The 12,269-nt window shown below is 42.8% G+C and overlaps 1 protein-coding gene across 1 annotated transcript in view; it reads left to right on the top strand.

Moving 5' to 3' along the window:
* Positions 1–459: 459 nt before the first annotated feature.
* LAMA1 (laminin subunit alpha 1) overlaps positions 460–12,269 on the top strand; it is a 100,874-nt gene continuing 89,064 nt past the window's right edge. Inside the window, exon 1 of the mRNA XM_032122279.1 lies at positions 460–567. Coding sequence (XP_031978170.1) covers positions 483–567 — 85 coding nt within the window. The 5' untranslated portion in view covers positions 460–482. The remainder of the gene's footprint in view (positions 568–12,269) is intronic.

Here is a 12,269-nt window from a genome sequence, read left to right on the forward strand (position 1 = left end):
GGGGTGTGTGTGAGGAGGGGGTGTGTGTGTGAGGAGGGGGTGTGTGTGTGAGGAGGGGGGTGTGTGTGTGAGGAGGGGGGTGTGTGTGAGGAGGGGGGTGTGTGTGAGGAGGGGGTGTGTGTGTGAGGAGGGGGTGTGTGTGTGAGGAGGGGGTGTGTGTGAGGAGGGGGTGTGTGTGTGAGGAGGGGTGTGTGTGTGAGGAGGGGGGGTGTGTGTGTGAGGAGGGGGGGTGTGTGAGGAGGGGTGTGTGTGTGAGTGAGCCCCGGTGGTGCGGGGCGGAGCGGGGGGGGTCTGTGTGTGAGGAAGGGGGTGTGTGTGTGAGGAGGGGTGTGTGTGTGAGGAGGGGGGGTGTGTGAGGAGGGGTGTTTGTGTGAGTGAGCCCCCGGTGGTGCGGGGCGGAGCGGGCCGGGGGCGGCGGGGGAGCATATAAGGCGGGCGGGCTCGGCGGGGCAGGCGGCGTCCCTCCAGCGGCGGCATCAGCGATGGGCAGCGGCGGGCGGCGGCTGCTGCTGGCACTGCTGGCGGCGACTTCGCTGCTGTGGGTGCCGGGGCAGGGCCAGCCCCGAGGTGAGCGCAGAACGGGGGTGCGGGGCTGGGCAGCGCAATGCAAAGCAGGGCAGTGCCTGATGGGCTGGTCTGCAGCCTCACGCCGCGTCCCGGGGCAGCCTTTCGCCCCCGCGGGGCTGGGGGAGCCTCGGCAGTGTCCCCGTCCCCGCCGGGCACCGCGGTGCGGGGGCCGCGTTGGGCTGCGAAGGGAGCCCGCGGAGGGAGGCGGGCTCGGTCCGGCAGTGTCGACCACGCTCTGCCCGACGGCATCCCCCATCTCCTTTCTCCCTGTTCTCTCCCCCATCTCCACGTTTTGCAGCCGCCCTCCCCCACTTTCCTGGAGTCCTTTCTCCTCCCTCGGCGGCTGGGGCCACTCCGCCCGGCCGCCTCCGGGGCCGCCCACTCCCTTTGTGGGAGCCGGGAGACGCTGTGGAGCGGCAGAAACCCGAGGGAGGGGGCGACCCCGCCGCTGCCCGCTCCTGGGGCAGGGGGAGGGCAGCGGCGGCCCGGGGAGCCCCTGGCGCAGCCTCTGTCCCGGCGGGAGAGGGGGCAGAGCCGGGCACGGGCCGCAGTCCCGGGGGTCCCTCTCTGGGGAAGGGAGAGGAGCCGGCAGCCCCGAGGGATGCCGCACGCTGTCGATAATATAAACCGCGTTAAGCTCTGTTATAAGGAGCGGGAAGTGTCCTAAACCACTTTCCGGCCATGAGACAGAGGTAGCACGAAGAAGTAATGGAGATAATTTACAAAAGTTTTCTTATTTTTTTCTTGCACGTGGGCTGGCCGGTGCGTTGTGGCCGAGACACCGGAACGCTCCGCGGCGAGTTCTTCCTCTGTGAATAACTTCATCACACGCATCTTCTTTGTTCGAAGTGCTGTAACTCGGGTTGTCCTGGTGAAACCCAAGCTGCTGAGCACATCGGCTCACTCTGTTGCTGGGTTTCCAGTAGTTGACTCTGCAACGTGCTGGGTTGTGATGGGAAGCGCTGGTAGGCACCAGATGCTCTCACCCTTGGCTTGGGTCAGCTCCTGCTGGGGTCCACAGCAGAATTTCTGCCGATCCCTACTCCCTGCACATGAATCCCATTAGGTCTCTATTAAAAAACAAAAAACAACAACAACAACAACAAAAAAACCCAACAACAACAAAAAAGAGATTGAATGGAAAATGGAAGGCATATGTTGTGCAGATGCATGGCTTGTTTTCTTTATGGTGAAGTATGGTGTTTGAGATGGATGTAGTGTGGGAGATTAGCATCTGGATGTTTACAGACTGCAGTAAAACCGAGTGTTTATTAATATAATTATGTATACAAAATATCCTCTAGGTAAAGAGGACAAAATCAAGCCCAAGTAAATGTCAGAGACCATGTGTCTCAGCTTGTAAATAAATACAATTTACTTTTGTTATGAAAATTCAGTTGTAGAAACAAATGAAATGCCAGACAAAATGATACAAATTTTGCTTTTAAATTTCTTTTTAAGGTAGCATCTTACATACATCAAATAACCTTAATTCAATACTAATTCCTATTTGAATATATACGATAGCATGCAGTTTAAAAGGTAGGAATTCTCCCGAAGCTAGTCATGTGTGGGTGACAAGAGCCAATATATTTTGTTTTTTCATTGACATTTTCAGTGATCTCACTGTAGTAATGTACAGCTTTGTATATTAGCCCACGAGTGCTAGAGGCATCCGGATAAAATACTTGCTTTTTATATCAGTGATTGAAGCTACCAATATATTTGATTGCTTCTAAGCCACCCCTCCTGGGGGTATTTAAATTCATAATTAGATTCTTCTAGTTGAAAGATCAGGTCGAGAGACCATTCCTCCTATCAGATTAAGTTGATAGAATTTTTTTTCTCAGCGTGAGAGCACAGATCATCTGAGGAAGCTGAGTTTCAACCCCCCTGGTGGTAAACTGCCTTACAAAATCCACAATTCAAGATAACTGATCCTAAAACAATGTGAAGAATGCGATGCAGATTAGAATAGCCATGTTACTTTTACAGAAAGTAAACAACTGAAGCTCAGACTTGTAAGCATCGTGATGAAGTAAAAATACATTTTTAAGTGAGGCTGGAAAGATTTCTCAGAGCAGTTGTCAAGAGAAGTTTGGGGAAAAGGTGCATGGCCATGGAGAGTGCTGTGGTAGAACTCAAAGCATTTCTTGTTTTTCTGTTTCGGTTTTGCTTTTGTCCTGTCAGCAAATGAAGAAACTGGGGTGTACCACAACTGCAAGGGTCTGTCAGAAAGTGCTGAAGTCCAGCCTAGGAAAGTAAAAACACTATACTAAAGTCACTGCACTGAACAACTTTGAAAGTTAATGATTGGTTCTTTCAGCCTAAAGATTAATATCTACAATAGCTATAAAATGTAGTTGGTATTTTAACTACAGGTGTTTTGTTAAAGTGTCCCCATCATAGTGAAAAGTTTGGTTTGTATTTTCAGTCGAGTCTTTTGTATCCACTAATGGAGTAACTCTTCATGAAATGTGTATCTCGGTGTCTAGATGCAGAGGAATTATTTTACAACATCAGAAGCGAAAAGCTATTTTGGAGGCTTGTTGTAGCAGCTTTGCTCTGCTGGAATGCATTCTTTGTTATATTGGAGTTAAGTGATACATGTCTTCAAAGTAGAAAGGCAAATCAGTTAATGATTTTGAACACTATTGCCTATATTTCATAAATTTGACTCTGCCACTGTCAGGTGATTTTTCTATAATTAAAAAAAATAAAATTCTGCTACTGTAAACTGTGGTAGTGTTAACTTGGAAGGCTACAGTTGTAGACTAAATATTTCCTCGGCTGCATCTCAGTTTGTTTATGTTAGCTGGTGTGCTGAAGTAGCCTGCTCTGTTGTTCCTGTCTGGGGTTTTGGATAAGTGCTGATGCTCAGGGAACTGAATGGCCCCGGGAAGGTGCTCCATCTGGGCAGAGATAAACAAAGGTTATTTCACATGCCTGTCACCTGTTGGATTTCAGACCTGCCTTGCTTCAAGGATCTGGTTAAGTATTCTTAGGCTATGACTAATATACAAATTGCAACATTATGGTCAGCAACCACATTTTTTGGCTAAAATATAGGTGATATAAATCATGTTGTTAAAGCACTTTCCCAGATTTATGTGGGAGATTTATGTTAATCTCCTTAATGTGAGGTGGCTTGAACCCACATCTCCAATCTCTGAATAGAGTGTTCTATTACCAAGTTGCTGTGACAGGTAATGCAGGGGAGGAGGAGAAGTGTAAGAGGTCTCTCCAGACCTCTCTTTGAAACTGAGCTACTGTACAGCCGAGATAGCCAGTTTCCTTCCAGAAGGAAAATGGGCAAGGAAAATAAAGCTGATGCTTTAGCTGGATCATTAGGGTGCTCAAGATGTAAGGAGAATACAATTGCAGGCCTTCATCTCTTATTTATTTGCAACAAGCAGCAATAAGGTGTCTGACTTCAGGAGAAACTCTTTTATTGTACCAGTGTCTACTGGGGTTGGTTTGTTTGTTTTGGTTTTTGGTTGTTTTTTACTGGGTTACTCAAGCCTGGCACCACGCATGGGGTGGTTATGAACCCCACTTAGTGAAGAAGGGCTCTTTGGTGCTTAATTCAGGATGGTGAGTTCCACCTCAGAAGTCATGTGCTTTAACTGTAGGAGTGACAGCATTTGACAGAAGTTTGGGGTGTTGTAGATCTGGCTGTTGATTTGTGAGCCTATGTACGTGTATCTTACACTCTCAGCTGCCTCACTACAACCTCATGCATTCAAAGGTGTTTCGTGAAGTGTTATAGTTTCTTCTGACACTTTTAAAACTGAGAGGCAGGCTTCCAAAATGTACTTGGATGCCCAGAAAACTTTGAAGAAAGTTTTGGAGTTTCAAGGTGAGTTGGATGTTGTATTAAGTGCTTCTGTATGAGATGAAAAAAGTACCTTAAGTACTTCACCATACTGCATCTTGGGTTCATGTATACTAGTGGCTTGAATAGACCTTGTTGCTATCAGTCTTAAATATCAATTTTTTTCCCAACATCTACAACAGAGTTAAGTGTTACAGAAAATGAAAAGGTTTCTATCCCCTGCAAAGTCTTGTCTTTTACTTCTAAATATTTTCCTTTAACATTTCTGCTATGCTTCCACCAATGTGAATATTGTTTCCTGATGAAAGAACACTAAAAGAACTTCAAGTCCCCTGAGACTTGCAGAACACTTAAAAGCAGTGCTTTTTGCAACTTACAGTGTGAGGCAGGAGACAAGGAGCTAAAGAGTGAGTCTGAGGCAGAATCATTTAACATTGTGGTAAGGTAAAAACTTTTTAATTTTTGGCAAAATTGGGTAGAATGGTATACTTGGCTTTAGTTTTCACTTCTTCCTCAGGGCTGGAAATCTTAATTACAGTGAACCTGTACATCCCTTGTGTCTTTGGGTAGGCTAAGTAGCAGGGCCCCAAGACCCTTATTAGCTGCCCACACTCTTTTTTAATTTGTTAGATTGTGTGAGAAGTCTCACATCCACCCACAAAGGAACACAGGATCAAGGTGGAACAACCAATAAATGAGAGAAATGAGCCCCTGCCAGGGCTGTCCTCTGACAGCCACCAATGTGTTATGGGAGCAGCTCTTCAGGGCTTACAGGATGGGGGTGATAACAGTCTAGAGGGGTATGGGACTCGTTATGGCATACAGGGGAAGAACATTTTGGGATCACACACAACTTATTTTGGGATGAATGGAGGAAGGGCCAAAGATGGAGGGGATCAAAGTGGTTTAGGAAAGAGTGAGTGTGTAGGGAGCCATAGTGTGTGTGTGTTGTGGGTGGTATGTGTGCAAGGCAGTTTGTGGCTCAGTGATGGGGGGAGCTGTGGGCTGCAGGGGCTCACATGCCAGGTACCAGCAACAGGGGAGATCTGGGGGCTGGGGGGGCCACAGTTACTGAATACAATGAGGCTCCAACTTCAGGTATTTAAGAAATCCATGTTGTGGATGGGCTTTGAAGAAAGCCATATCTGTATATGAATATGTATTTTTCCCTGGAGCAGGGAAGAGGATGAAACCATTGGTGGTGGTTGCACTTGTGTGTTTTTGTCTTTGTGCATCTGCATGGCTGGCCATATGTATTTGCATATATCCATATGTCCATTGCATTATGTGTGTGCCTGTATCTGTGCCTGTTGGGAATATGTGCACAGCTTTACTGGTGGCTGGGCCTGGGAACATGGAGCTGCAGTGGCCATGTCTCTCTCGGCCTGCAGGACTTGGTACACCCCAGCAAAACTCTGTAGAAGAGCAGATGTAACTATGGAGCTCTTGACTTTCATTTCCTCTGAGTCTGTTTGGCTGTCAAAGCATTAATGTAGTGGGCTTTGTTCTATGTAGTATTCTAAAAAGGTCAATTTTAGATGACCTGTTGATGATGTCACCTCAAACAAAGGCCACATTGCGTGACTTCAGGAATGCTGACTTTGTGGATACCATTGTGTTAATGTTATAAGGTTCCCTAAGTTCATGATAAGCAGCACAAATATATTTTGACACTTTTATTAAATAGAAATGAGGCTTGATCATATTAAAAGGAATTTGTAGTGTAAAAAAATAAGTGATCTCAACTTGGGGCAAATTTTGCTGATTGAGACCTGACTTGTGGTTGGGGGAGAAGAAAGAACTGAGAAATGTCACTTTTTTGTGGTAGTCTGAAAGGAACATTGTAGACATTTTGTGGGGAAAATGTTGTGCTTGGCATTGATTAGAGCCCTAAATTTAAAATCTGCTTTGCATTTTTTCCCCTCCTTTATTTTGCAAGAAATCACCAACAAGCCACAGACCATTTTCTTTTTTTGCCGAGTACAAAGGTAAGTGGCAGAGAAAAATCCCATGAAAGCATTCTAGGTTAGGCTGAAGATTAAGATAAAAAAATACTAGTCTGTTGTAAATATTTTCTCCATTCCCTGAGGGCTTAAAAAATGCATCTCTAGAAATTCAGGGCTATCAGTGTGTGTTGATCAGTTGTTGATATTTGCATCAGTCTCACAAAACCCCTTCAGGTGGGGTTTGCTGCCTTCCCCCACTTATTTTTTTTTCTGTCCTGCAGACATCCCTTCCTGACCAAACAGAGGAATAGTGTGTTGCAAAAGTTTTGTGAGACAAGATTGGTTAGGTCAGCTTGCAGGAATTGTGATTTGTTAGTTGGCATAAACCTCAGGAGCACATCAGCCAAAGCTTCCATGTATTTATGCTTTTAGGTACTTAAGTGATATCTCAGGGGCTCTGTACTGTACTTCTGAGCTTGAGGATATGGGTACAACTCCCTGGCTTTGAGATTTGAGACCAGTGCTTCATTTGCTTGTGTGTCAGAGCAAAAATAAGGCTAGGTATATTTGTGTACATTCATTTAGTTACTTCTGCTATTTAAGGACTTCAATGATTTCTCAATCATTCTGTGCTCTTTTTTAGAGGCAGGAAAATACTGCTTTTGCCCTGAAATGTAATTTTTTAATGTACATTTTTGAGTATTAAAAGCTATAGACATAAGTTTTACAGGAAAACTGTAAGACTTGTTCTGTTATTACAGTAGATATAAATAACTGAAATTGGGAAAGCATAAAATTGTAAGACTATAAACTAACTTTCAATATTCTAATAGCAAATAAGTGTAGATGCAGATAATTTAAACTTCTCTTTCCAATGTGAAACAGCAGTTACAATTTCTGAGAAGTGCAGGGCAAAACATACCAATAGAATGCTTTGGTTTTACCTGAAAACCTGATTTTTAATTTTTTTTTTTAAGTATCTCTGGAAAATCACTACTGTTTTAGTGGCCATGTGAGCTCAGAGAGACATTGGAAGGGAGGTGGATTCATGGCAGGCATTGTCACCCACTGCCCTTTCCACAAGTTCAACTTGGCAGGCTTTGTAAAGCTGCAGCTAATGTGGGCCGATGGGCTCATGGGCTGACTGGGTTGGGGTTTTTTTTTGTCATTTCTGAGCTTCTCCTACCAGGCAAAGGCTGAGAAGATCTCACTGCTGCTTTGTGTAGGCTGAGTAGATGTCAGCCTTTAGCAATAAATTCCTTCTGTTTTGTCATCTTTAGCTTGTTAGCTTTTGCTGATTTTTTTTTTTTTTAATCTGTCATTTGATACAGTAACAACTCTGTCAGAGATATTCCCTAACCAATTCTTTTAGATTAAATATTCAGATTTGAAAGTTGTTTTGCTAGCATAATATAATTCCTGTCTGTGAGCTCATTTATTGCATCTTGATTCCTGCATGAGAATAAAGGTTAAAAAGCTGTTTAAGAAATGGTCTTCCCACAGTGGAAATTTGTTTTTTCTCCTTGGCTCTGCCTGCATTTTTATTGCTGCTTGCTCAAAAATGACCTTGAAAATAGGCCGATGTCCACTACCTTCTTTATTGTATTTCTGTAACTTCTATTTGCTGAAAGTCTGAAAGTACCTGTACACGTAATTCGAAACAACTCCTCAGTCTTGATTTGATTCTTTGATTTTTTTTTTTTTTTTCCTTGTGGATCTGATGAAGCAAGAAGTTTTTAATAGCAAAATCGTAGCACTGCAAATGAGAAGGGTAGGTCTTGCTGACTGCAAAAAAAATGTTGGAATTCAGTCATTGAGCATAAATGCGAATTGGAGCTGTCACTGATGGTCGCTTAGATTAGTATTGATTGTTTTTATTACATTTTTGAAAGCATGACTGGAATTTTGCCTTCTGTCACAAAACCCTAAGATGTGTGTAAAGAAATGTTTGCGTGGGAAGGAGAGGAAAAAGCCCAGTAGCAACTGAGACATCCAGTGCAATTTGATTGTGGCTGGGTGCAGCCTTGCCAGGGAGGACTGGAGCAGGGATCCAAGTCATACCTCATTTTTTGTGCGGATGCTGGCAGAGTGAGCTTTGCAGCCAGGGCACAAGGCGTTGGGCAGGCTGGGTGCCTGGGAGAATGGCAGCCCTGGGGAGCCTGACTGCACCTCTGGTGCTCCCTACCCAGGCAGAGCTGCTGCCAGGCTGGATGGAGCCCAGCCAGGCTTCACTGACTCCCCCGGGTTATCCCAGATCCATCTAGGGGTATCTAGACAGTGAGTGAATGGGGGGAGTCTAGCACCAGCAGTAGGCTTGTACTTGAAAAACCGGTTAACTGAATTCCCCCTTCCTTGTTTCTTTACAGAAGTGAGAAATCCAGCTCCTGAAAGTCCTTCACTACTGATAAAACTGTGCTAGAGAGTCCACTGGTTTTTCTTGTCTAGTTTTAATTCAAATACATGAATAGCTAATGTGTGTTTTGTTATTCTGCATGCCACACCATTCATATATTTTACTTCCCTTTACAGTGCTGTCTTTTGTGCATATCTTGCACTGCCTTAGGAGGAGAGGGCATAAAAGGCTTGTAACTGTGCGCCAATGCCTCTGATGATTAAGTTGTTTCTACTTTATTGGCTGAGAAGGGCTAGATAACAGAAGTTTGACTTGAAGGTTCTTTGAATTATCAAGATCTGTGGAAACCCTGTGGTTTAAATTAGGGTTGTGAAATATATGCTGTTGAAATTTCTAGGATTCCTTTTATTTACTTGAGCTTGTAGTCTCTCAAATGTGTGCTCAATTCCTTCTACTAGAAAACACCCTTTAAAATATGCTAAAGAGATAAAAATTTTGATGGCAAAATGAAGGATCAAATCAACTTCACTGACTTTGGGAGAGTTGCTGTGGATTTACATTACATCTACTGATACTTCTTCATTCTTTCAATAGTTGCTAGCTAATGCATTCATTTTGTGTGTCTCTTTTTAAATTACCAAAGTAGTTCAATTCATTCCTATGTGACAACGTATCTCTTACAAGATAAAGAAAAAAGTTTGTATAAATAGAAAGCAAATCTGTTATGTGTTGCCATGATTTTTTTACTATAACTGGGTTATTTAGATATTATCAATAAATCTCACTAAGACTTGATCAGAATTTTAGAAACCGTGCATTTTTTTGCTAATGCAGAAATGTGAGCTTGATACTGAAATTGTCTTTAGATGCTAACATGAATTTTAAACTAAAAGTTACAGGAATTGAGTCCTTTCCAGACCTATCCCAATTTATCTTCCTTGAAGTTGGTTTACAGTGTGTCTGCCAATGTTCTCCAGAGCAAGTTCATCAATGCTAAAGGCATGCAGCAAATGCAGAGTCCATCCTTGGATGACCACTGTTTACTTGGTCACACTAGGGTCAGCTTAGTTTTGTGCACATTTGATAATATTGTAATGGGAATATTTCTAATTGAACAAATGATTCTGCAAAGTACAGTGCAGGTCTTCTGTGAGGTGGAGGAGGCAACCCTTGGCAGGCAATGAGAAAGAGATATATGTGGTGGGGTGGGGAACTTCCAGATGTATTGTGTATTGACTGAAGGATCTTTCCACAGTGACGAGTGGCAGGATGTGATCTAAAGGCAGTGATGAAGCAATAGGGACAAATCATGGCTGCTGGAGGACAGCTGTGTTCAGTGGCTGTCTTGGTGTGGGTCAGAGGTTGCCCATGCTGATGTTTATCTCCACTGATGCGCCATGTTGCTCAGAAACTTCACTGTGGGTTCTTGGTGTAAAGGTCTGCTGTTGCTGTGCTGCCATGCCTAACAGTGGTGACAGACACATCCAAGTTTGGGTGTTTCTGATAGGCTGAGAATCCTGCAGCAGTGATAGGAAAAGAGGGTAGGAAGGGGATTCTTGGTGGTACAGTGGCAGGGAAGAGGTCAGGATGTTTGCCCCAAGGAGGAAAACCATTTTGTATACCGCAGAGTATCGACAGATTATACAATCTCTCTAAAATCTGAGCAGCCCTCCTTCTCTTTTCTGTTCTTAAGGACAATGGGAAATAAGCTGCCCACTCTGCAGCTCTACCAATGTTGCTGCATTTCCCGCAGTCATCAGCAAAAAATGTTTAGGGTGTTTCGGGCAGGATCAAACTGTGCCTTGCTATTATTTTAGTGTCACTGTAACATTGCTGAATTTTAAATTAAACTACTTGAACTCTCAGTCTGCTAGAATTTCCCTTAAAAATTGTGCTTTGGGCTGAAATGCATCATTCTTGTTTTCAGGCCAAAGGCAAAATACTTTCAGAACACTTGATTAAAATTCCATGTGACTGGTGGAGTTCTTGAGCATTAATGGCAGTACAGAAGAGAACTTTAAAAAATATTGTTTGCTTTTTCCTCCTCCTTCTTAGTTTTTGAATACTTAAAATTACCCTTTTTAAGGAATTTATCCTGTGTAACACAAATGACTTTGAATTTCATGAAGGCATTTACTGTAAAATAATGAAATAAGAATCTGCACATGGTGGGAGTTTGAAACACAAAAAATATGCAATGGTTGACTTGCTACTAATGTATTTAAACAGTTGCAACTTGTGCCTTGTACATTTGTATATCTGTGTGCCTGGAGACCAGCAGATGTAAGACTAAACAAAGCATGGTGGTTTGCAGTTTTACATTGTTGCCTAGAGTAAAATGCCTAGGGGAAAAAAAAGTAGCAGGATGTATTCTACTTTTTACAGAGAGCAGAAAGCCACCTCTATAGCAGGTTGACAGTAGGTTACTACTGAAATTAAAAAAAAAAAAAAAAACAAAAAAAACCGACAGATTTTTCCCAATTAACCTTTAAAATCAGAGATTGCTAAATCTTGTCAGTAGAGTTAAGGGAATGACCAAGTTTTGCATGTCTTTGGGGTTACACAGTTGCAAATCCTTTCAGGTCCATTCAAGCTGGAGGAAATGTGCTTCCTTTTACCCAGGAAGATCTGGCAGTGATACAGGGCTGTACATGCCCTGATAATGGCTTTGTGCCTGTTGGAATGAAAACATTTTTCTTCCGTGTCTGGAAACAGGAGAACTAGTAGTTCTGAGATGCCAAAACCTCTTCAACTTGAAATAGCTTTTGTTAATAAATAGAAAAATTCCACTTAATTTAAATAGAAATTTAGCTTCATCTAATGCAGCTGCAATTTCTAATACTAAGGAAGTGACAAATCTTTTCTTTTAAATTAAGTGAAATAAATTTTGGGTTTATGTACAGCTAGTTAATAACAAGCTTTCACTAAGTGAAAAATACATTTCAGAGTTCCTTTGTAGTGCACCAACTTCATTTATGATCACAACTAACTGATGATGCCAACTGACTCAAGGGCATTTCTAAGTGTTTTAACCTTCTTAATGTTTACATGGGGCAAAAAGTAGTAACATTTTGTTTGGCTGTGATACTGAATCACAGTACTGAAGTGAGTGGGACCTCTAAACCTTTAAAATTCTTCTCAAGCTCAGGTCTCCTAGAATTTGCAAGTGATAAATGGAAATTTAGAATTAGAAGAGGGCTTATAGATACTTGGGTCATAACCTCCTTTCTATTATAATGAATGATTTGGTATGCAGCCTAAAGCTGCACATTTATGCATGCTAATTTAATTAGGATTAAACCCAAGAGGATTTTCGTTTACAAGTAAGACAGTTGCTTCACGTTGAAAACTGGTGATACAAAAGTTCAGGGGAGATATTATTTAAGGAGTCATATTAAGTGGGAGTGGGGAAAGTCTACTTTGGGTCCTCCATCAGTAAGAACAGAAATGTTTAGTTTTGTTGATATTGGGCCACATCGTAAGTGACAAGTGACTGCCATCCCTAGTCTTTGACATGCCAGTCACACTGCCAGCACTTCTGTTCTGTTTCTCTAAGGTAATATTGTGT

This window comes from Corvus moneduloides, chromosome 1, assembly GCF_009650955.1.
Source record: "Corvus moneduloides isolate bCorMon1 chromosome 1, bCorMon1.pri, whole genome shotgun sequence".
NCBI lineage: Eukaryota > Metazoa > Chordata > Aves > Passeriformes > Corvidae > Corvus > Corvus moneduloides.